Consider the following 25,329-nt stretch of genomic DNA (forward strand, 5'->3'; position numbering starts at 1 on the left):
ACAGATGTGATGTGTGTGTGTGTATGTATGTGTGGTATGTTTGTGATGCTGAAGGACAGTTTTGATGTATGTGGTATGTTTGGACGTGTGTCTTTGTGTGTGTGTGTGTGTGTGTGTGTGTGGTATGTTTTTGATGCTGATGCTAAAGGACAGGTGTGGTGTGTGTGTGTGTGTGTGTGTGTGTGTGTGTGTGTGTGTGTGTGTGTGTGTGTGTGTGTGTGTGTGTGCGTGTGTGAGATGCTAAAGGACAACATCTGTGTACTGCTAAAATGAACAAGAATAGTTATAAGGTTATAAATAAATTGATGTGTAATTATAGTTCAATAATAAGAAAAAATGCAGACAGACGTGTAAATTTCAGGAGCGAGTGAGTGAGGCAGTCGTAATCAGCACAGATGGACTGTGTGTGTGTGTTGGGTGGGTTTGTGCTGAAGGTGAGCAGAGTAAAGCTGAGAACCAAGCAGGTGATGATCAAGACAGTAAACACCATCTCATTAAGAGAGACACAGACACTAAATAAATGTCATCTTATACCTAGCCAGAGTTACATGTCTCCTACTGTTAATACCTCTATATCAACACTAAATGTCATCTTATACCTACCCAGAGTTACATGTCTAATACTGTTAATACTTCTACATCAGCACTAAATGTCATCTTATACCTACCCAGAGTTACATGTCTAATACTGTTAATACCTCTATATCACCATTAAATGTCATCTTATACCTACCCAGAGTTACATGTCTCATACTGTTATTACCTCTATATCACCACTAAATGTCATCTTATACCTACCCAGAGTTACATGTCTAATACTGTTAATACTTCTATATCAGCACTAAATGTCATCTTATACCTACCCAGACTTACATGTCTAATACTGTTAATACCTCTATATCACCACTAAATGTCATCTTATACCTACCCAGAGTTACATGTCTCCTACTGTTAATACCTCTATATCACCACTAAAAGTCATCTTATACCTACCCAGAGTTACATGTCTAATACTGTTAATACCTCTATATCACCACTAAATGTCATCTTATACCTACCCAGAGTTACATGTCTCCTACTGTTAATACCTCTATATCACCACTAAATGCCATCTTATACCTACCCAGAGTTACATGTCTAATACTGTTAATACCTCTATATCACCACTAAATGTCATCTTATACCTACCCAGAGTTACATGTCTCCTACTGTTAATACCTCTATATCACCACTAAATGTCATCTTATACCTACCCAGAGTTACATGTCTCCTACTGTTAATACCTCTATATCACCACTAAATGTCATCTTATACCTACCCAGAGTTACATGTCTCCTCACCTTGAGGAATCTTCATCTATCTCAGTGGGTGCCAGTGGAGAGGTTTCTGCAGATTCATGCATCTCTGGTGTCTGTATTTTGTCTGGCTGAGAACAGAACGTGTTTCTTTTGAAATGTGCTTTGACTTGATAGCTGTCAAGGAACGTTCTCCTCCCACAGGTCACGTGGTTTGGTCACGTGTGCAGTGGGAGGGTTTTGTTTGTTTATCGTGTTTGTAACCGCGCCTGCGCACACCTGCACCTGCTTTAGTCTCGTTATGTCTGTGTATTTAAACGCAGGCTGGTGTGTACGGGATTGTCGGTCATTGTTCATGTTTGCCTTTGTTCATGGTCGTGTTTTAAGTACTTGTTCACCGCGTTAATGTTAAACGTGTTCATGTCCATTTTCACTATGTTCATGTTCATCGAGTACGTTAAATGTGAGTGCCGTTGTCTTCCGTCTTTATCAATAAATGTCTGTCTACGTCGGCGGAGTCTGTGCGTCCTGCGACATTCGGATCGTTACAATAGCATAACGCAGACTGGCTTCTCTGGGCTGTCTGTCCCTGGACTACTTTCCTAAGAGAGGATAAAAATGGATGCATTTTCTGATCAAATTCTAATACTAAATCATACTGTAACGTTGCTGCTGGCCCGAGTGCTGATGGGCGTGGAGCAGGACGCACAGACTCCCTCGACAGAGTGAAACATTTATTAACATAAAACACGAACAACAATGGTGGCACTCACACAACATTAGCGACAGACATGACGGTACATTTAACTAGACACGGGTTACACAGCACTGAACAATGGATATACACACGTTTAAACAGACTTCAGCAAACAATGACCAACACAATACACACTAGCAGAGGTTTAAATAGACACATGAGGCTAACCCGTGCAGGTGCGTGCAGTCAAGAAACGTCCCGTGACATACACATTACTTGATCAGTCCATAAATATTAAATGATATATTCTAATTTTTCCTGGAAGAGCTTGAAGCAGTGTGAAAAGTCTAACACTGTATACAACCAACCAGGGTGCCTGGATGTGTTTTAATGTTCCTTGTATGTGTGTAAAATGAGTTAAACTCACATGCAGGGAACATAACATGCACTGTTATCCTGAACTACTCTCAGAAACCAGCAGTGCATCTGTTAAGCTATCAAGAGGTTTGGTATTTCACCAGGTTGATTGTTCCTGCAAACCTGCCAAATAGCACTAATTTCATAAGACAGTGTAAGTTCTAGTTAAATTATTTAACCAGTCATATAAAATGACTTAGAAAATGGTTCAAATTTTATATAACAATAAATTAAATCATTAGCATTAGCTGTTCACATTTAATAACAATAAAGATCCAGCTTATTACTTATTACTCCAGGTGAGACAGTGCAGTAAATGTACTGCTACTAGACTCTGACTGACCCCAGGTGAGACAGTGTAGTAGATGTAGTGCTAATAGACTCTGACTGACCCCAGGTGAGACAGTGCTGTAGATGCAGTGCCACTAGACTCATTTTTTATTTTTGGTGAATGCTTTTTAGCAGTTTTGGGGTTTCTAGAGACATGCTCACTTTTACTTTTGCCCTTAAAGATGTCCCTCTAAACAGTTTTTGAGGTAATTGGTAAACTGACCTCATGTCTGTATGCGTATATATAGTCTCCTCATTGACCTCATGTAAGTATGTGTGTAGTCTCAACTCTGATGTGTGTGTGTGTGTGTGTGTGTGGTCTCATTACTTGTATGTATATATAGAGTTTCATTACTGATTGTGTGTATAGTATTAATTTGCATGTCTATATGTATAGTATTGTTACTCTCCTATCTATCTATCTATCTATCTATCTATCTATCTATCTATCTATCTATCTATCTATCTATCTATCTATCTATCGGTACATGTCAGACTCTTGCTAATGTTCTCTAGTGATTGTTAACATTGTTCCATCATTTCTGACTGTTTCTTCTTGTTTTGCTTGTTCTAACAGTGTTTGTTTTTGCCATATGACCCCGTGTGTATTATGACCTGTTTTTCCTGTTATTAGGAATCGTCCTTATAATGTCATTACATCCTACTAACCTCTAGCCCCGCCCACCTCTAGCCCTGCCCACCTCTGACTCCTGAGTGTTACTGTACAGTGTAAATCTCATGGTGTATCTCCCACTCTGCTGTGTATGAGTCTGTTCCTCACTAATGCCCAGTTCTCCATCACTATCCATGTTCATTTATTTCAGCACACAAGTCTGTTAATGTTTTCATTAGTATTTTATTATACAGTAGTTTCATTACTGCCATTATGACTGTATGTGTCTACAGAAGAATTCATCCTGTTCTACATCCACACAAAGACAAGGAAGAGTCCATACAGCAGGACTCTCGCACACCAGTGGATGATGTTCTACACAGAGACTTACACACACACAAAACCAGCATGAAGAACAAGTATGAGAGTTTATTTGAGGGAACCAAATCACAAGAGAATAAAACCCTCCTGAACAGGGTTTACACACAACTCTACATCTTAGAGGGAGAGAGTGAAGGAGTGAATGAAGAACATGAGGTTTTACAGATGGAGAAAACACCCAGGAAACAGCTGATACAAGATACTCCAATCTACTGCTTAGACATCTTTAAACCTGTACAAGGTCCTGAAGGAGACATGAAAGAAGAGAAGATCAGAGCTGTGATGGCTGAAGGTGTCAGACACACAGAACCAAAAGAAGATAAAGGCCCAGAAGTGCCAAAGCTCAGAACTGTTCTGACTAAAGGCATTGCAGGCATTGGGAACCTGTCTCAGTGCAGAAATTTATTCTGGACTGGGCCGAGGGAAAAGCCAATCAGGATGTAGATTTCATGTTTGTGCTTCCATTCCGTGAGCTGAACCTAGTTAAAGATGACCAGTACAGTCTGCATAGACTCCTGTGTGACTTCCATCCTGAGATAAAAGACCTGGACCCAAAAATATATGATGTGTGCAAAGTTGTGTTCATCTTTGATGGCCTGGATAAAAGCAGAATTCAACTGAACATTTCCCAGTGTCATAAAGTGTCTGACATAAGCATGACATCATCAGTGGGTGTGTTGACGTCAAACCTCATCAATGGAGAGCTGCTTCCCTCTGCTCTCATCTGGATAACCTCTCGACCAGCAGCAGCCAATCAAATCCCTCCTCAGTACATCAACCGTGTGACAGAAATTCAGGGATTCACGGACCCACAGAAGGAGTACTTCAGGAAGAGAATCAGTGACCAAGACCAAGCTGAGAAAATCATCTCACACATAAAGACAGCAAAGAGCCTCCACATCATGTGTCACATACCAGTCTTCTGTTGGATCTCAGCCACTGTGCTTCAGGAAATACTAAAACAAACTGATACAGAAATCCCTAAAACTCTGACTGAGATGTACACACAGTTCCTGCACACTCAGATCAACATGAAGAATGAGAAGTATGAGGGGAAAAAGGAAAGAGATAAAAAGAAACATCTGGAATCCAACAGGTCTATGATTCTGAAACTGGCTGAACTGGCTTTCAAACAGCTGATGAAGGGAAACATGTTATTCTATGAAGAAGACCTGAGAGAGTATGGCATTGATGTCACTGAGGCCTCTGTGTACTCTGGGATCTGCACAGAGATCTTTAGCGAGGAATCTGTACTTCACCAGAGGAAGATCTACTGCTTTGTACATCTGGGTTTTCAGGAGTTCTTTGCTGCTCTCTATGTGTTTCACTGCTATGTGGAAAAGAACATGGAGGTACTGAAGATCTTTCTGCGTGGAAGGAACAAATCTTTTCCTGAAGTTTCCTTGGATGTTTTTCTGAAAAGTGCAGTGAATAAAGCCTTGAAGAGCCCAAAAGGAGAGCTGGATCTCTTCCTCCGATTCCTTCATGGCATTTCTCTGGAATCCAATCAGAAACTCCTACACGGCCTACTGACACCCACTCAGAGCAGCCCGGAGAGTGTCAAGAAAATAATACCAAACCTCGGATGGAGTCAGAAACAAAATGTGAGCCCTGAGAGATACATCAATCTCACTCACTGCTTGATTGAAATGAAGGACACCTCTCTACATGAAAACATCCAGAAATTCCTCAAGGCCAAGTCTTCCAGAAAGCTCACACTCAGTGTTCAGTACTGGCCTTCCAGCTGCAGATGTCAGAGGAGGTGCTGGATGAACTGAACATGAAGAAATACAAAACATCTCTAAATGGGTTTTGGAGACTCCCAGCTGTGAGCAACTGCAGAAGGGCTCTGTGAGTATTTAACCACAATCACTGTATCTTAGTTAACTGAGGTTGAATCAGATTTTCTTCCACATATGAAAACCACAGTGAAAGAGCACAGATGCAGGTGTTTGATAGACAAGTGGTGGAGGAGCAGGGATGCTAGCAGGAGCAGCAGACTGCAGGGATGGGAGGGAGGGGTATAAGAAACATCTGCGAGGGGTATTAGAATCATGATGGATGGGAACAGTATGCAAGTGTGATGGGTCAGCAAAATCAGACACTTGCGGGTATGAAACAGTAGGTTGGTTTATTTTTACTTCAGGGGTTGTGCAGTAATCCAGGGTGAAGGAAAAAAAAGCATCTACAGGGACAATCCAAGCCATAGAGAACATAACAGTCCGAGTCCGAAACCAGATCAGTCACAAAAGAACCAGGCAGACAATCCAGAAGGGGCAGGCAAAGTACAATAACGAGGAACACTAAGAAAGGGTACGGCACACAGAAAGACTCTCCACAATAACACTCGGTATGTTTTTAGAAAACTATCGGCAATACTTCACAATGATTTAGGGTCTGAAACAGTCTTATATACCCCAAGAATCAGGACAAAGGTGAGTTCAATATTCCGGTGAAACTGATCTGATCGGATGCCTCTGATTGGTTGAGTCATTGACTGGGTGACGAACGGGTTGCTGGGTATTGTAGTCTGGGGATCTGGTGGTATGACAATAAGTGATTAAATATACTGGACTCAAAACACCTTTACAAAGATAATGGGGAGGGGTATCAGAATCATCAGGGATGGAAACAGTATATAAGTGATTAAATATACTGGACTCACAATACCTTTACAAAGATAATGCGGAGGGGTATTAGAATCATCAGGGGTGGAAACAGTATATAAGTGATTAAATATATTGGACTCAAAACACCTTTACATAGATAATGGGGAAGGGTATTAAAATTATCAGAGGTGCAAACAGTATATAAGTGATTAAATATACTGGACTGTATATACTGGACAAAACAGTATATAAGTGGCATACAAGACATACAAAAACACTGTCCAACAATCACAGACCCAGGAGATCAGAGACCAGATGTAAAAAAACACTACAACAATCAAAGACAAGGAAAGTAGCGCAAAAAGTCTATAAAAGTTTATATAGGCAGGTGGTTAAGGGTAGACTGGTGTGTAGAGTTTATATAGGGAGGTGATTAAGGGTAGACTGGTGTGTAGCGTTTATATAGGGAGGTGATTATGGGAGGATAGGTGTGTAGAGTTTATATAGGCGGGTGGTTAAGGGTAGACAAGTGTGTAACGTTTATATAGGGAGGTGGTTAAGGGGAGACTGGTGTGTAGAGTTTATATAGGGAGGTGATTATGGGAGGATAGGTGTGTAGAGTTTATATAGGGAGGAGATTATGGGAGGATAGGTGTGTAGAGTTTATATAGGGAGGAGATTATGGGTGGATAGGTGTGTAGAGTTTATATAGGGAGGTGATTATGGGAGGATAGGTGCATAGAGTTTATATAGGGAGGAGATAGGGAGTAGACGTAGAGTTGCATACAAAGATAGAAGAACAACATAAGAGAAAAAAATGAATGTATATATCACTAGCCTAAGACCCTTTAAACACAAGAAATACTGAGAGCTAAAACTAATACATCCATATGTTGTTCATTTATTGCCTCATCAAAAAACAAGCCAACACCAGGATGTTATTACAAGATGGCGCTGGTGAGGTCGGCTGCCGTCACGACTGCTCCGTCCACACCTGGCACTTTTTTCACTATTTTTTTCACTCTTTTCACTATCTCTGTCATCTCTAAATCCCTCCTCTCTGCATCATAACGTGCATCTCATACAGCAGAGATGCTCTTATTTCTCATGATCTACATAACACTCACCTCAAGCCGTCTCTAACTCCGGACCCAAGCTGGCCGACGGAGATCCTGAGGGAGAACAAAGGATGTGATGTGAGTAAACGGCCTCGAAGAAAGCGAGCTGACATCAGGAACAGGCTGAGGGCTCAGGCACACCGAGCTCCCTTACCCAGCATCCTGCTAGCCAATGTCCAGTCTCTGGACAACAAGCTCGACAACCTCCTGGCCAGGATAAAGTTCCAGAGGGACATTTGGGACTGCAACCTACTCTGCTTCACCGAATCATGGCTGAACCCAGCGGTACTAAGCCAAGCTATCCAGCCGGCCGAGTTCTTCTCGGTTCACCGCATGGACAGGACGGCGAATTCGGGGAAGTCAAGAGGCGGTGGAGTGTGTGTGATGGTAAACAACAGCTGGTGCAACGATGTCAATGTTGTTACTCTTGCCCGCTCCTGCTCAGCCAACCTGGTGCTGCTCGCCCTCAAGTTTCATCCCTTCTACCTTCCTCATGAGTTCACCTCGGTCATCGTCGACACCGTGTACATTCCACCTCAGGCCAACACAGACTGCACCGTGTGAACTTCATGAGGCTCTCACACAGTTTCAGGTACAACACCGGGATGCTGCACTTATCCTGGTTGGGGATTTCAACAGTGCTAACCTCAAGCGTGCAGTGCCCAACCTTTACCAGCACGTAACCTTCTCCACCAGGGGAAATAGGACACCAGACCACTGCTACAGCCCATACAAGGACCGCTACAAAGCACGAGATCATCCACCATTTGGTGAGTCAGACCACACCGCCATCTTCCTCATACCAAAATATAAACAAAGGCTGAAACGGCAAACTCCGGTTCGGAGGGAGGTCGCGCACTAGACAGACCAATCGGTGGCCCCTCTGCAGGATGCTCTGGATGATGCGGACTGGATCATTTTCTGGCGCAGCACTGATGATGTCAGCAATTATACGGAGGCAGTAGTAGCGTTTATTGGGAAACTGGTGGATGATACGATCTCAAGGGCCACCATCAAGATGTTTCCCAACCAGAAGCCCTGGGTGGACAAAACCATCCGCGAGGCTCTGAACTCTCGCACTGCTGCCTACAACATGGGGATCATCAGCGGGAACATGTATGAGTACAAGTCTGGAGCATACAGAGTGCGCAGGTGGTGAGAGAGGCGAAGTGGCGCTATGGGAGGAAACTAAAATTACAGTTCCAGCAGAGTGGCTCTAGATTCCTGTGGCAGGGGCTACGGATAATCATGGATTACAAGAGCCCACCCTCCAGACTGATGACCAGGGACTAGACAGCATCTGCTATAGAGTCCTGAAAGCATGTGCATACCAGCTAGCCCCGGTATTCACCGACATCTTCAGCTTCTCCGTGATGCTCGGTATTGTCCCATCCGGCTTCAAGCGATCCACCATCGTCCCTGTCCCAAGGAAATCTCGACCTTCCGGCCTCAATCACTACCGCCCTGTTGCCCTCACATTGGTCGTGATGAAGTGCTTTGAAAAGCTGGTCAGAGACTTCATCACCTCTTCACTGCCAGCCTCCATGGACCCACTGCAGTTTGCATACAGCCACAACCGCTCCACTGATGACACAATTACACATCTGCTTCAGACCATACTGACCCACCTGGACAAAGGGAGGGGTAATTATGTTAAAATGCTGTTTGTTGACTACAATTCAGCATTTAACACTATCATCCCCTCCAGACTCACTACTAAGTTGGAGGATCTAGGACTGCATCCATCCCTGTTTGACTGGATCTCCAACTTCCTAACAGACAGACCACAATCAGTACGGGTGGGCAAATGCGTCTCATGCACCCTCCCCCTCAGCACTGGAGCTCCACAGGGTTGTGTCCTAAGCCCCCTGCTCTACTCACTGTACACCCACGACTGCGTGGCCACTTCCAGCTCTACCATCCTTGTCAAATTCGCTGACGATAGCGTTGTCATGGGCCTGATCTTGGAAAACGACGAGAGGGCCTACCTGGAAGAGGTCAGGAAAGTGCTTTCGCTCCCTGAAGACCAACACAGAGAGACTGAAGAGGAGCTTCTTCCCACAGGCCATTCGGGCCCTGAATCAGGGCAACTGATGAACTGTGGGGACCACTTTGTGTACTGTGTAGGATGTCAATAACATCATAAAAAGACTGCAATAACTGTAAACTGTAAATTGTAAGAAAAACTGGAAATTCTACAATGTCTATATACAAATATATACACACACACACACACACACACACACACACATTATATATATATATATATATATATATATATATATATATATATATATATATATATATATAGTACATTGTGTATATATACATGTTATACAAATATTGTAATCCTTGCATCTCTCCTCAGCTCAAACAGAAGTCACAAAGGCATTTCACTGCAAGTTAGACCATGTATGATTATGTACATGACAAACTTTGAAACTATTTTATCCACCTTCCCACAATAGGAAATCTTATGAGTAGCTAAGAAAGTGATTTTATAAATGTAGTGGATTTAACAGAAAAAAAGGGGAAAGTTTGAATTTCCAAAAAATAAGACTTTTATCATCTACATATGCTTTAACACACACTTTCTTTAGGTGCATTAGACCCAAGATATGTTTAATTAAGCTAAAGAACACGTTTATTTTAGATTTTCATTGTGTGCGATAAAGGAGCAAGAAAGCTTCCCCCTAGGGATGATGACGACAAGATGACGACAAGATGTAGTCTCGCGCCGAAGCCTTCAATGCGGATGTGGGACGTGCATCAGAAGTTACGACCACAAAACGGGGTTTACCACACGTGAGCGTTTACCACCGTGTACAAGTGTTTAAACAGGTATTTAACTAAAGATTCACAGCTGGATCACACCTCAGGTTGTGTGGGTTGATCTGCTTTGATCCACCAGACGGTGAGCAGCTGATACTCGGTTCGCTGACCTGAGGTCGGGCCCGTATGTTATGTAGAAGCTAGCTTACTATCTAAGTAATGAAGTGGAGTTAGAACAGTTACGATTTAGCTTTATTTTGTGTAAACAAATCCGTTAGTTTGTCGATTGCCCACTAACTCTCAGAAATTCTTTCATTCCGGGTCCGTGCTTGTTAGCTAGCTCTCCTAGCTTAGCTAACGTCTGTAGCTACAACGCTAGCTAGTTTAACTGGAAATGTAGCCTATCAGAGTATGATGGTTATTTCTACATGGGATCATCAATTCCCAAGCAATTATGTTTAGATCCATGTGGCTTGTTACATATGAAAGATAAATGCTTTAATCCATATTCACCTTGTAGCGCTATTTCTGCTAAGTTAGCAACAGCTATCGGGCCTACACTGGCTCTCCTTCCATAACGCAACATCGAAAGAGGCCTTCTGCACTAATGCTTGTGCTTGATCAGTGTCCCATTCTTCACCCATTATGATGACTGTTCAGATACCCTACACCAGATCCATGCAGAGAGAGATCTCGAAAGTTATCATCAAATACTAGCAGTGCAGTCATACACAAAAGTCGACACTGAGAAGTTTTGGTTTTCACAAAGTTTACTGCCTCAGTTTATTAGATGTTTATATGGTACAGCTAAGTACAATTAAGCATTTCAAACTAATGCTTCACCTTGGCATGCTGGATATTAGCTTCTGGGCAAAGTCTTGACTGATGGCAATCCATTCTTGCCTAATCAGTGCTTGGAGTTGATCACAATTTCTGCATTTGTCCACCTTCTTTTTGAGGATTGACCACAGGCAAAATTTTGAGCAAACCCACTCCCTTGGATGAGAAGCAACCCCATACATGAATGGTGTCAGGATGCCTCACTGTTGGCATGACACAGGACTGATGGTAGCGCTCATCTTTTTTCTCCAGACAATCATTTGTCTAGATGTCCCAAACAGTCTGAAGGGGACATCTTTGTTAGAGAAAGTAACTTTACCCCAGTCATCTGCAGTCCAATCCCTCTACTTCCTGCAGAATATCAGTCTGTCCTTAATGTTTTTCTGGGAGAGAAGTGGCATCTTTGTGGCCCTTCTTGACATCAAGCCATCCTCCAAAAGCCTTCACCTCACTGTGTGTCCAGATGTGTGTGAAAACACCCATTTAGCATAATAATAAACGGTTAGCTACTCAGCTAAAATAATTTGGGTTTGGTGTTTCTGTAACAGTAATGTAATAAATATAGCTAACTAACCATAAACTTGACATCGTGTGTGACCTGTTTAACACAGCAATGTCATCTGAGCAAGGTTAATTCAGATATGTGGCTGTGGACGTTATCTTCTAACTGTTCAGCTAACTCTAGCTAGTATTATAGTAAGCCAGTGTTAACTGCGTAGTGTCGTGTCTGTTAATGCAAGAAAGAAGAGACCGGAAACAGTGCATTATCTTGTGGCCTTTTATTAATGCAGAGCTCTGGAGATGTCACTTCACAGCACAGTGCGAGTGAGATCTAAAGCATAACTTCGCAACACACAGACTTATAGTTTTCTTGCCTTGCGCCACTTCTGCTTAGTACTTTTCCATCTCAGCCGTCGCCTCTGTCTAACTGTCATGTACACACGTTTTCTTGCACAATCGCACATATGCACGTCTAAGCCATTTCCTGTTATGTCTGCACATACAGCAATTATTTTATTAATTCAAGCATTAATCCTATTCCATTTTGTGCATTATTCTCTATTTATGTAATCTTAGCATTCACTTAGTTTATACAATCCCACAGTAGATAGCTCGCATAGGCTAGTATTCATGAATATTAGGACAGCTACACGGTCATCTTAAGTCTAACTAACCTGGATAAGCTACCAATATTCAGCAGAGCTCCGAGTAAATGTTACTTTCAGTTTCCTGGCTAGGATAGCTTAGCTAGGCTAGCTAGCTTTTCTGATACAGGCCAGGCGCTAACATGGCTAAGATATTTACAACGGGCTGATTAGTTAAAGTTACGTATCGTGTCTAGATATCTAAACACAGCTACAGCGGTTGTCCGGCAGCTCTACCTCCACTGTCCTCGGGGTTCCCACTGGCTGAACACGGACACACGGGCGTCCCCCGGGCCAGGACCGCTCGACGCACCCCGTGTCCTGCCAGCGCCGGGCGCCCTGTCGAAACGCTCCGTCATCACTCGATAAAGACGTCTGACTGTACATTATACAGACTATCTGTCGATAAAGTCGAGCCGTCAAATGCGAAGTATTATCTATATGACCAAACGCTACACACCATCTCTCTCTCATATTTAGCTGCCACGCTAACGCTTGCTAGCTCATTAGCTGTTGTCTGGTGAGGCCTGTCAGCCCGTTTTCTTGCTCTAGTTTGTCTTTAGCAGGTCCGTTACGAACACCGACACCTGTCCCGCATGCAGTCACTGTTTAATGCAACTAGTTCAGACTATTATAGAGCTTCAAGTAGTGATATATAGTCAACTGAATAGACATTTAACAACATATCGCCATCCCATTACTCCAAATTCCTAAAGTTAAAACACTACAATGTCATAATCTTAATATGTTTCCACTTTTGATGTGGGGGAGTGTCATCTTCACTCTCACTGGAGATTCCTACTTGGACCTGAGTAATCATCTGCTCACCAAGGAGCAATTTGAATTCAAGGAACTGCAGTGGTTTCTTTGCCAGAACTTAGCAGTCAGTCAGTCTTATACTGAAGCCATGCATTGGTGATTGCCAAATCAAAAAAGTGGAAAATTGTATGCACTGTCCATTTCCGAGTGCGAGTGGCCATCCTATAGAAACTTAGCAACTGGTTAACTGGTTTGTTGTCAAACCACTTGACAGCAAGTTCAGGATCTCACCTGACCACCATCTCAGATGCTTCTCTTCCTTTCCTTTTGATGGCCTGATCCCCAATAATGTTACACTCCTTTGGAATTCTGTTCTTCATGAGAGTTCCTGTACCTCCCAAGCATTTCTCCATCATGGTGTCCAGGACATTTGTAAAGAACCTGTCAAAAAACAGGTGGGTTCCTCTGGAAACAGTCTCTGCCAAATAAAGAGCATCTTGTTCTCCAATGCCCAGTCCCTCTGTGACTCTGAAGGTGGTCTTACCTTGGTAAACCACAAAATCTAAGACCATAACACTTGGTGTGGCCAAGACAAACAGCTTCAATCCAGTCGGGTATGGTTTGCCTGGTACATTCTGGCGAATTGGGCAGCGACCAGTAAACGGAATCATTTGCTCATCAATGGACAATTTTCCTGTTCTAAGCTGATTTAGACATCCTTGCCTCACTTTGTTCAGAAGGGGCCTGACTTTCCACAAGAGGTCTCTGCTTTTGTCCTCATCTGAAATATCAAGGTCATTGACAATCTTAATGGAATTTCTTAGTTTATAGAATAGATTTTTGGTCATGGATTCTGCCACTACTTGAACTCTGGTGTTTGAGGCCCAATACATCTGTATATTTAGATATCCTAGACAGGCCACGTAGACAGAACTGCCAATGAATGTTTTCAACTCTTCAGGAGTGGTGTTTAGTGCTGTTCCAGACACAAGGACTTCACGTTGGTTTGTGCGCACAGCCATTTCTTCAAACACAGAGTAATCAATGTACTGTTGAAAATAATTCATTGGGGTCCAATTTTGGTGTGTTATGGCATCATTACTTAATGGGACAATTGAACAATGGGAGAATTATCCAGTTGAGGGTTGAATCTTAGGAAAATAATAAAGGTAGAAAAAGAATATTACTCTCAATTATTGTTAGAATAAATTATCAGAATAAATCATTTTTGTGAAAAAAAATGTAAGTAAAAATGTATATGTATATATGTAAATGGTCATATATTATCTTGAGAATATAAAGTCAATGTGTACATTGTAGTCCTGCCCCGAAGTGGACAGCGACTGGATGTGGACGGTTTTGCTTGCTCTGACTTTTCTGCCTCTGTTTGCCCTATCTCAGTTTTTTCCTCTGAGCTCTCTGAGTCCTCTGCCTCAAAAACTGCATCTTGATCTTTTTCATCAGACAACTCAATGTCTGAGTTTTCATGAACAATTTGCAGTAACATTCTCTCTACCTCTGACAGTGAATACCTTCCTTCGTAATTGAAAATACAGAGAAAAAAAGGTAGGTAATAAGTACAAATGTCCACTGTGGAGGACATATTTTTTAAACACTCTCCTATCATCGTAATATATTTTTACATGACTTTAGAAAATGGTTTAAAGTGTTCTTAGAAGATTCATATAAAATTTGCTCAATAATAATTATTAAGCACTAATTGTTTTTAAAAAACTATGATAGTCTTGTTCTTTTAAGGTAATGTTGATTAGGGCACTGAATAACTGGCTTATTATAATTTTCCAGATTCTTCCAGTGATCCCTAAAGTACTGACTAGATTCTCCTCAGCCATGCCATCCTATAGCATGTGTCCCTGGGTCCTGCTGTTATCTGTGCTTAAGGTCACAACCGGTAAGTTGACAGAATGGCTTCTTTGTTTTCTAAATGTTTCAGCTTGGTCCTATTCTGTTGTATTATAATCCAGTTTTATAACTGTATATCTTTTGTGCTCAGCATAGAAAACGGAGAACATATCTGAGCATAGAAAACATTTAGTAAATGGCAGAATATAAATTGAGGTAAATGTTATTTTGTTATCGATACATGAAGGTTGCAGCCATTTTATTTGGTATTGGATATATTTAACAAGCGATAGAGACGAATATTTACCTGATATCTAATATAGCCAACCTTGGGTACTAGAGAGAGGAACAGAGCCTCTCTTCAGTAATATGCTCCCACACAGGCTGGTGTTCAGTCTTGTCATTCTCCCCTTTATGAGACCAAACCCTGGGGCTCATCTATTGCAATTTCTCTGGTATCTCTCTATTAAGCTCTTGAGTTCTGTGGGTGTTGTTTTTGTTTTGTTTTGGTTTTTTTGGAGGGGTGGGGCGTGTCTGTTAATTTTCACATTATATCATAAGTGTAAAAAACTTAATTCTTCTCTTATACCAGACATTAGCATACAAACATAATGCATTGTCAGACTTCTATAAAAGACAAACAGACAATACACGTAAAATCAAAGGACAGAATAGGTTATATTTGTAAGGGCTGGCACCAGGCCGAGGCCCCCCGGCCACCAGAAGGAGAACTTGAGTCAACCACACTACTAATCAGGCTTGATGCCTGACAGCTGGGCTAGATCTGTAAACGCTCAGTGACCCAGTCACTTAGTGCTGGGTCTTTGCTAAAGTTTTGAGCCAATGTCCTAGCTGGTACCTCTGGGTATTGAGGTCTGTGAGCTCTTGTGCTGTACCTCTCTTCTGCTTTGCAAAGGTGTCTGGGTTTTTACATGTGCCCTTCTTTCTCTAGTTTTCCCTTTTGAGTCTGTCTCTCTCCTGAGGCTTCCCTTAGCCATTAAAGTTCCTCCAGGTTTCTGCTTTTGTTTGGAAAGTTTTAGTTTGGTTTTCCCCAGTGTATGCCATTCTTCCTGTGTTGTCCTTTGTTCTCCCTTTTTCCATGCTTGGTGTTGTGGTTCAGTTTTTCCTCTTGTTTTACCTGTTACAAGATCTAACTGTTCTGCTCACAGGCTCACCATAACTAGAGCGTGGTTGCTCACCCAGTAGGTTGTCGGTGTCATCACCTAGCTGATGTGGGTTCGAGCTCACCCAACAATATTATCATGCTGTCAGTTTCCATGTTCTCAACAAAGGTTAGGAAAGGTTGCTGAATAGTATTCTGGCAGACTTTCTGACAGCATATCTAATCTTCTCCATGGTATGGGGATGGGACATGACTTCCCTGATCCAGTGACTGTATGTGGGTGGAATGGGTTCTTTCCATTTAAATGGTGACTATCCTAGAGAAGGTCTCAAAGATGACTTGCCAGAATGTGTAGAGCTTTGGCCATTTCCAAAATGAATGCAGTAGTATTGGGGTTACAGGAGTAGGAAAGCATAATGGAAAGCAGTCTGGCTTCAAGGCAGCAAAGTCCTCCATCACTGATCTGGTCTAAAAGGGGTGTGGTCTCATTGTCTGATTTATGCTCTTATGCAGTTGTTTGTGTTTTTATTCTATATTTTTATTTAGTGCCTTTTAAAACTCCACTTTCTTAATCTTTCAGTGCCTGTATCGACTTCTTCAATAAAGGTGAATCTTCATGACAATGCTACTCTCCCCTGCACTCAGACATGTTCTGGTCTGGTCACATGGACTGTGTCCCATAAACAACATGACATTCTGGCTCAGTGTGACCGGATATCCTGTCAGTCAAAGGAGGGATTTTACATGTCCCATGATCAGTACCTGAAGGGAGATCTCTCCCTCACCATCACTGATGTTGATTACACTAAGAGGACCTGGTACACCTGTGAGTGTGGTGGTGTAGACATCTGTGCTATGAGCCTAGGGATAGAGGGTAAGGGTTTGTTCTCTCAGTCTTTGTTAATGAACCCCTAATGATTTAGGTTTAATAGTGTGTATCAGATTTGAACCTGTTTGAAATTCCTGATGGTTTTTGTTTTCAGCAATGAGTTCTTCAGTTTGGCTCAAGTCCAATGAAAATCTGGTGCTGGATTTGACCATATCAGAGTCAGTGAAGGTGATTTATAACAGCACAGGTGCAGCTTCTCCCTCTAGTGGACAAATCTGCACAGTGGCTGGAAGCTCATTACAATGTAAAGATGAATACACCCAGAGAGCATCTCTTATCTCTGCTGTTGAGCTGAGAGAAACAGCACCATCTGATAGTGGAGTTTACACGATCTGGGACACCAGTAATGAAGAGGTCATTCACACATACACAGTTACTGTTGAAGGTATGTATTTAATGTGAATACTGTGATCTCAATGTTGTCTAAAATTATTTTGTTAGGGAGAGAGTGTACGTATTGTCAGTAAGGAATCTAGATAAGGTGTGGTGATAATTTAATGCAGTTCTCAATAACTGCATTATAACTGCAGACTGTTAAATAATGGCATCTTGTCAGCTTACGAAACCCTAGTAGTATGGTTTATTTTTTAATTAGTAAACTTGTGCATGAATAATATTTCTCATGAAGGGGATGCAAAGTCAGACTGCTTTCTTGCATTATGAATGGTCTGCTTCTTGTTTGTCAGACTGTAATATGTATATGTGAACAGACTGGGCTTTACAACAGCTGTTGTAAGTGTCCTGGTTCTCATACTGAGGCCTTAGTCCTGCTGTTGTGTGCATGTAAATGTTATCTCATTATGCTGTGTGTTAATATGTAAATGTAGTCAGTGATGGTGTAGTGATTATGTACCAGAGTGAACACTGAACCATCATATGAACCACAGTTTAAACAGTATATGGCACATGTTAAAACCATACACACATGATTATAACTCTGTACTGTTTAAATAGTAGTTCATATTTACTGACAATTTTGTGTGTTTCAGAAGTCCAGCCGTGTCCAGATCAGAGCTCCACAGTGACGGTGTTGGCGGTGCTCCTGGCTCTGATGGGGGCAGGGCTTGTGGCAGCAGGGCTGGTGATTGTGCAGCTGAGGAAAAAAATCAGCAGCTCCAGAAAGGAGGTACATTGAAGGGAAACTGTAACCATGGCAAGAGAGGAGATATTACAGAAAGATGGATGTGTGTTCCCGGTCCACTGCCAGGATTTCCAGGATTTTTTCTTTTTCTTGTGGGTGGTGGTTTGCACTGTTCTGTTGTTGGAATTGCTGCTTTTGAGTTGACGGAGTTTGTGATCTGTCCATCGCTCGAACAGTTTAGTAAGTGCCGCAAGGTTGACCTTTTGCTAATAGCTGACTTCTTTGATGTAGAAGTTCCTCGTACTGCGACTAAGAGGGACATTTATTTAGTGTTGGAGTCTTGTCTTGTTCATGATGGGATTTTGCCTGAGAGGGGTAGCCCGATGGGTGTTCAAGTTCAAGTTCGGTTTATTCGTCACATACATAGTCATACACAGTATAACGTGCAGTGAAATGGTGGAGAGTGCTCTGTCCAAACTGAGGAGGAGAAACCGGGGTGCATAGAGAAAAATATATATATGCAGATAAATATATATATTCTATGTATGTACAAAAATATATTAACAATGTATGTACAATATATGTATATTATGATTATATACACAATGTACAATGTATATGGTTGAGTATATATGTACACAATCTACAGAATGTACAGATCCATTTTATATAATAACATATCTACAGTTGTTGTGTAACAGGGTAGTTGAGTATAAATCTATATATACAGATGTACAGATATACAGTCATGTTACATGGTGGTGGTGGTCCCCACAGTTTATCAGTTTCCCTGATTCAGGGCCCGAATGGCCTGTGGGAAGAAGCTCCTCTTCAGCCTCTCTGTCTTGGTCTTCAGGGAGCGGAAGCGCCTCCCTGACCTCAACAGAGTGAAGAGTCTATTGTTGGGATGGGTGGGGTCCTTCACAATTTTCCTGGCCTTGGTCTGGCACCGCTGGTAGTAGATGGTCTGCAGGTCAGGAAGTTCCGTGTGAGTGATGCGCTCTGCTGAACGCACTGCCCTTTGGAGTGCTTGTCTGTCCTGCTTGGTGCTATTCCCAAACCAGACTGTGATGTTCCCCGTGAGGATGCTCTCGATAGTGCAGGTGTAGAAGTTCCGCAGTACTTTGGAGGGCAGTCTGAAGTCCCTTAGGCGTCTGAGGTGGTAAAGACGCTGACGAGCCTTCTTTGCCAGGGAGTTCGTATGGCGGGACCAGGACAGGTCCTGCGAGATGTGAACGCCAAGGTACCTGAAACTATCTACTCTCTCCACCGTGGTTCCACTGATCCTCACAGGTTGGTAGTGCCGCACCTGCTTCTTGCTGCAATCCACGATCAGCTCCTTTGTCTTACTGACGTTTAGGAGGAGATTATTTTCCTGGCACCAGTTTTCCAGGTGTTTAATCTCCTCCAGGTAGGTCCTCTCGTCATTGTCCGAGATCAGACCCACGACAACGGTGTCGTCAGCAAACTTGACAATGATGTTAGAGCTGGAAGTGGCTGTGCAGTCGTAGCTGTACAGTGAGTAGAGCAGGGGGCTGAGGACACAACCCTGAGGAGCTCCAGTGCTGAGGGTGAGGGTGGATGAGGCGCAGTTGCCCACCCGTACTGATTGTGGTCTGTCTGTTAGGAAGTTGGAGATCCAGTCGCACAGGGATGTATGCAGTCCTAGATCTCCCAACTTAGTAGTGAGTAGGGAGGGGATGATAGTGTTAAATGCTGAACTGTAGTCGACAAATAGCATTTTAACATAATTTCCCCTCCCTTCGTCCAGGTGAGTCAGTGTAGCGTGGAGCAGATGTGCAATTGCATCGTCAGTGGAGCGGTTGTGGCGGTATGCAAATTGCAGTGGGTCCATGGAGGCTGGCAGTGAAGATGTGATGAAGTCTCTGACTAGCTTTTCAAAGCACTTCATCACGACTGATGTGAGGGCGACAGGGCGGTAGACAGGTCGGAGGGTCGAGGTTTCTTCGGGACGGGGACGATGGTGGACCGCTTGAAGCTGGACGGGACGATACCGAGCGTCAGGGATAGATTGAAGATGTTGGTGAATACCGGGGCTAGCTGATCTGCGCAGGCTTTGAGGACCCCCCCCGCAGATACCGTCTGGTCCCATCGCCTTCCTGGTATTCACCCTTTTAAACACTCTCCTCACGTCACTCTCCGTGATGATGAGAGGGCGCTGTTCTATGGTGGGCCCCGCGCATGTGCCATCGACTGCGCCAATAGTGCCATTAGCACTAGCGCCGTTAGCATTGGCGCTCTTAGCACTAGCGCCGTTAGCATTTGTGCTGCTAGCATTAGCGCTGCTAGATGTAGCCTCGAATCGAGCAAAGAATGTTTTCAGCTCGTTCGCCAGAGACTCATCCGCACTCATCAGTCCAGAGGGTGGGCTCCTGTAGTCCGTGATCATCCGTAGTCCCTGCCACAGGGATCTAGAGCCACTCTGCTGGAACTGTGTCTCTAGTTTCTTCCCGTAGCTTCGCTTCGCCTCCCTCACCGCCCTGCGCACTCCGTATGCTGCGGACTTGTACTCGTCCATGTTCCCGCTGATGATCCCCGCATTGTAGGCAGCAGTGCGAGAGTTCAGAGCCTCGTGGATGGTTCTGTCCACCCAGGGCTTCTGGTTGGAAAACTTCTTGATGGTGATTCTTAGGATCGTGTCGTCCACCAGTTTCCCAATAAACCCTACTACTGCCTCCGTAAACTCGCTGACATCATTAGTGCTGCGCCAGAACATGTCCCAGTCCGCGTCATCCAGAGCGTCCTGCAGAGCGGCCACCGATTGGTCTGTCCAGCGCGCGACCTCCCTCTGAACCGGAGCTTCCCGTTTCAGCCTTTGTTTATATTTTGGTAGGAGGAAGATGGCGGCGTGGTCCGACTTACCAAACGGTGGATGAGCTAGTGCCTTGTAACTGTCCTTGTATGGGGTGTAGCAGTGGTCTAGTGTCCTGTTTCCCCTGGTGGGGAAGGTTACGTGCTGGAAAAGGTTGGGCACCGCACGCTTGAGGTTAGCGCTGTTGAAATCCCCAACCACAATAAGTGCAGCGTCCCGGTGCTGTGCCTGCAACTGTGTGATAGCCTCATGAAGGTCACACAGTGCAGTGTCCATGTTAGCCTGAGGTGGGATGTACACGGTGTTGATAATGACCGAAGTGAACTCCCGGGGAAGGTAGAAAGGACGAAGCTTGAGGGCGAGCAGCTCCAGGTTGGGTGAGCAGGAGCAGGCGAGAGTAACAACATTGGCATTGTTACACCAGCTGTTGTTTACCATCACACACACTCCGCCGCCTCTCGACTTCCCCGAACCTGCCGTCCTGTCCATGCTGTGAACCGAGAAGAACTCGGCCGGCTGGATAGCGTGGTTTGGTACCGCTGGGTTCAGCCACAACTCGGTGAAGCAGAGGAGATTGCAGTCCCGAATGTCCCTCTGGAACTTTATCCTGGCCCGGAGGTCATCGAGCTTGTTATCCAGAGACTGGACGTTGGCTAGCAGAATGCTGGGTAAGGGAGCTCGGTGTGCCCGAGCCCTCAGCCTGTTCCTGACGCCGGCTCGCTTCCCTCGAGGCCTTTTCCTCGCGCCGCGTCTTTTGTTTTCCCTCAGGATCTCTGTCGGCCATCTTGGGTCCGGGGTTACAGACGGCTTGAGGTGAGTGCTATGTAGATTAAGAGAAATAAGGGCATCTCTGATGTACGAGATACGTGCCGTGGTGTGTAGAGAAGGGCTGCGGAGAAATCAGGGGTAGCGGGAAGAGTGAAAAGAGCGAAAAGGATAGTGAAAAGAGCGAAAAAAGTGCCATGTGTGGACGGAGCAGTCGTGACGGCAGCCGACCTCACCGGCGGCATCTTGATTTGGTGTTGCGATGGGCTCAGCTCGATGTTTGCCGGTGGCAGAGGCAACTGATGACTCTGAGGCTGGTGTATGTATAGATCCTGGTATGTGTGTGTTCCCTGGGGTAGATCCTATGCTAGCGCTGGAGTTGGAGATGACTTAAAAAAACAGGAGCGTGAAAACTATTGTGTGTTTTGGGCTGTACAAATTGAGCCGGACTAGGTGACGCTGATGAGGATGAGTATGGGTCCCGAGAGGCCGGTGCCTCTTCCTCAGAAGCTTGCCTCACCTATGCCAGCCAGCCCATCACGGGAATTTTGTTCCGGTCCCTAAACCACGCTCTCCTCGAGTGGCCTTGCTCCCAACCAACTCTACTCTCGCTGCTGACACTTTTGATGCCAGTCATCAAATTGGCCTTGTGCCTGTTCTCAGGGAAAATTAGGTGGACGTCTATTTTCCGATATTTGAGCGCATTGTGGCGTCTCTGAGATGGCCTAAGGACCTATAGTCACTAATGCTACAGTGCAAACTAGAGGGCAAAGCACAAGAAGTGTGTTCCTGGCTAACTCTTGCACAGAGTTTAGACTATGAGGTTGTTAAAGCCACTGTTCTCCGAGCCTACGAGTTGGTTCCAGAGGCATACAGACAAAACTTTAGGTGCCTAGTAACGCTAGCTTCCCTCCTCGAAGCTCTCCTGTGCCTCAAAAGGCTGCCACTGCCGTTACGCCAGCCTGTGTCCGCGGACCTGTTTCCTTACTCACAGGCTTCATGTTCCCTGCCCGTCCAACCTCGGCCTCCTGTGTCTCCGTTGTGTCCTGCTGCTGCCTCGTTGTTCTTGCCTGGTTTTGTCTTTGCTCCTGTTGTGTTGTCTGTGTCTGGTCTGGTGCCCATGTCTGTTTTTGTTCTGGTTCCTTTGTGCCTGGTCTGTTTTGCGTTTTTGTAATCCTCACTCCTGGCACGTTCTCGTCATCAGTCAGTTTCTGTTGTTGGTTCTGCTCTTGCTGCTACATCTGTTTCAGGTCCTGTTCCTTCGGTTTCTGTGTTGGTTCTTGTCATGTTCTGTCTGCTTCGGTTCCAGTGCCTATTCCTTGTCGTGCCCCATAGTAACAGGAGCTGCCATGGTGATAGCAGGTAAAGGTGTGGAGGACACCTCACTGTGTTTCATTCCTACAGCAGGTGCTCTGGACCTCTGACAATGATGGAAGCTGTTCAAGCTCTGATGGCAAAAGATGATCAGGAGAGAGTTGTCAATCACTTTTTATTAAGCCAATCAACAACATGAGTAGCCCAGATAAATGTTCAGTAGGGGTTTGTTGTCAATGTGATATGGTAATTTAAGGAGGAATAGTGACATGTTTGTCTAACTGCCCCTTTTCATAGTTTTTTTAGAGGGGAAAATGTGAAGAATTGTGTGGTGCATGATGAGCTTTCCTTCTAGAGAAGTGATGATTTGGGTTTTCAGATCGAGAATACTTGCATAACTCTCATAAGCCATTGTTGGACACAAAAGAGTGTGTTGTGAGAAGTGTCTAAACAAAGCTATATTTTCTTTTCAGTGTACTGAAGTAGTCTGGCTAAGGTAGCAAACTGACTACAATACTGGTGTTATGTAGAGCATTAGCCCTTCTGTGTAACATTATTCGATCAGCTCCATCACCAGCAGATGCAGGTGGAGAATGTGAATGTTATAATTATATTACAGTAACTAACATTGCTGCTGGCCCCAGTGACGATGGGCGTGGAGCAGGACGCACAGACTCCCTCAATACTGAAACATTTATTAACGAAAACACGAACAACAACAGTGGCACCCACACAACATTAGCGACAGACATAACGGTACATATAACTAGACACACAGGTTACATAACAATGGATATACACACATTTAAACAGACTTCAGCAAACAATGACTACCACAATACACACACTAGCAGGGGTTTAAATAGATACGAGGGTAACCCCGTGCAGTTACGGAGGGTGTGGTTACAAATAGGGTGAACCCCCCCTGCACGCGGCAGGCCGTACCATGTGTTTCGGGGGGGGGGGGGCTACTGTTGAGCTACTGAGACCAGAACAGATTCAATTCTATAGGTGCCAAATATGAACAAATCTGTGTTTTTGCATGTTTTGAGTATGTACTGAATTTGTATGTCATTATGTGTGGTACACGTTTGTATGTGAGGCTGTGTGTGTGTTCGTTCTCTCACAGGGAATCTGTTGAAGACGCTGATGAACATGTCTCCTGTGAGGGGGCTTTTTCAGCGAGTCATAAAGGACACAAGGGCGTTTCTGAAACAGGAAGTCACTCTGGCTACGTCTACCTTACCCATATCCTCTCCTGCATGCATACATACACAACAACAAAATCAACATCATCGCACCAGCTGGACCAGCACACACACAGGAGCAGTGTGTGGGTGTGTTATACTACACCTGTGTGGCAGGAATGTGTGCTGTATCCGTTTCCTTCACCACACCCCTCAACACTTTAACCAGATAGAGTGTAGCAGAGAGAGACACACACACATACCCACACACACAGTATGAATCACAACCATCTAAACTGGCTGAGTTTTCCTGTGTTCATTTCATGGTTCACCTTTGCCTGCACCACTTCACTCTGAGAAGCAGCACAGTGAACAGCATCATCTGTTGCGGATGATCTGAGACACAATGGCACCATGAAGACCAGGAGGATATGAGCTGTATACAAGACTTCATGTATAAACAAATGAACAGAATTAGGAGCTGCTGTTCTGTAAGCAGAGTTTAGTTCCAGCTCCACTTCACGAGATCTACTGCCCTGCAGACTCTAATTGCAAGTATCTCTACATGATTTACACATACATTAACCCACCATAAACAGTCATTAATGAAATATGACAAAAAATCTTAGGTGTTTTTCTGGCATAACTCCCACAATAGCCACCATAGTGCATTATAAATTCTCTCTCTTTTCTAACTCTCAACTACACGAACAATCCAATCTGCAATACCTAGCATCAGTTTCTGATTGGCTGTGTGCAAGTAAATCAGGCTGTTCCTCAAAGATGCATAAGTTTATGTAGAGATTTAGGTTGTGCTGCTTCTCTCAACTAACTGTTTGACCTTTCAAGCACTTTATTTCTGCCTTGAACCTAAACTATTTACACAGCTATTACAGACAGGTCTACCAGCTATATCTGATACTATGGGATCAATACAGAGTAGACAAGAAATTAAACTGAATTCATACTATCATCATAACATGCCTGTGACGGTGCAATTAGCAAAAAGATTTATTACATACACACCTACAGGCCGTGTCTGATTCCATAATGTACAGAAGTTTTATGCTTGCATTTTATCAGTGATGAAAGTGTTAGTCTGGGGAAAAAAGGTGAAAAATTAAAGCCAGCCTTAACCTCATTGGTCTGTGTGATCATTTGTGTGTTGTGATTGGCTAGTCATCATTTTGGTTCCTGTGTACATTAGTTGGTCCATTTCTTCTTCCTTTCTCTTTGTCCTGAATGTGTTTTATTTGGAGTATGTTATGTGCTTTGATATGAATTTGTAACAGTTTTAG

General features: G+C 43.8%; 1 protein-coding gene and 1 pseudogene across 2 annotated transcripts in view; both read left to right on the forward strand.

Moving 5' to 3' along the window:
• The window catches only part of LOC145657382 (NLR family CARD domain-containing protein 3-like), a 22,383-nt pseudogene extending 12,132 nt beyond the window's left edge, over nt 1-10,251 (forward strand). Inside the window, exons 5-7 of the transcript XR_014123029.1 lie at nt 3,646-5,584; nt 7,430-9,636; nt 10,114-10,251. The product of XR_014123029.1 is annotated as an NLR family CARD domain-containing protein 3-like (transcript). The remainder of the gene's footprint in view (nt 1-3,645; nt 5,585-7,429; nt 9,637-10,113) is intronic.
• A 35-nt stretch (nt 10,252-10,286) lies between these two features.
• LOC145658648 (uncharacterized) lies at nt 10,287-25,172 on the forward strand. Its single transcript, XM_081716735.1, has 6 exons — nt 10,287-10,301; nt 14,783-14,888; nt 16,543-16,836; nt 16,946-17,236; nt 17,841-17,977; nt 23,974-25,172. The coding sequence occupies exons 2-6, from the start codon at nt 14,828-14,830 to the stop codon at nt 23,983-23,985; spliced, it is 795 nt and encodes a 264-aa protein (XP_081572861.1). The 5' UTR covers nt 10,287-10,301; nt 14,783-14,827; the 3' UTR covers nt 23,986-25,172.
• Nucleotides 25,173-25,329: the final 157 nt, after the last annotated feature.

The sequence above is a fragment of the Electrophorus electricus genome, chromosome 1 (assembly GCF_041902795.1).
Source record: "Electrophorus electricus isolate QZ-2024a chromosome 1, ASM4190279v1, whole genome shotgun sequence".
NCBI classification, from domain to species: Eukaryota; Metazoa; Chordata; class Actinopteri; order Gymnotiformes; family Gymnotidae; genus Electrophorus; species Electrophorus electricus.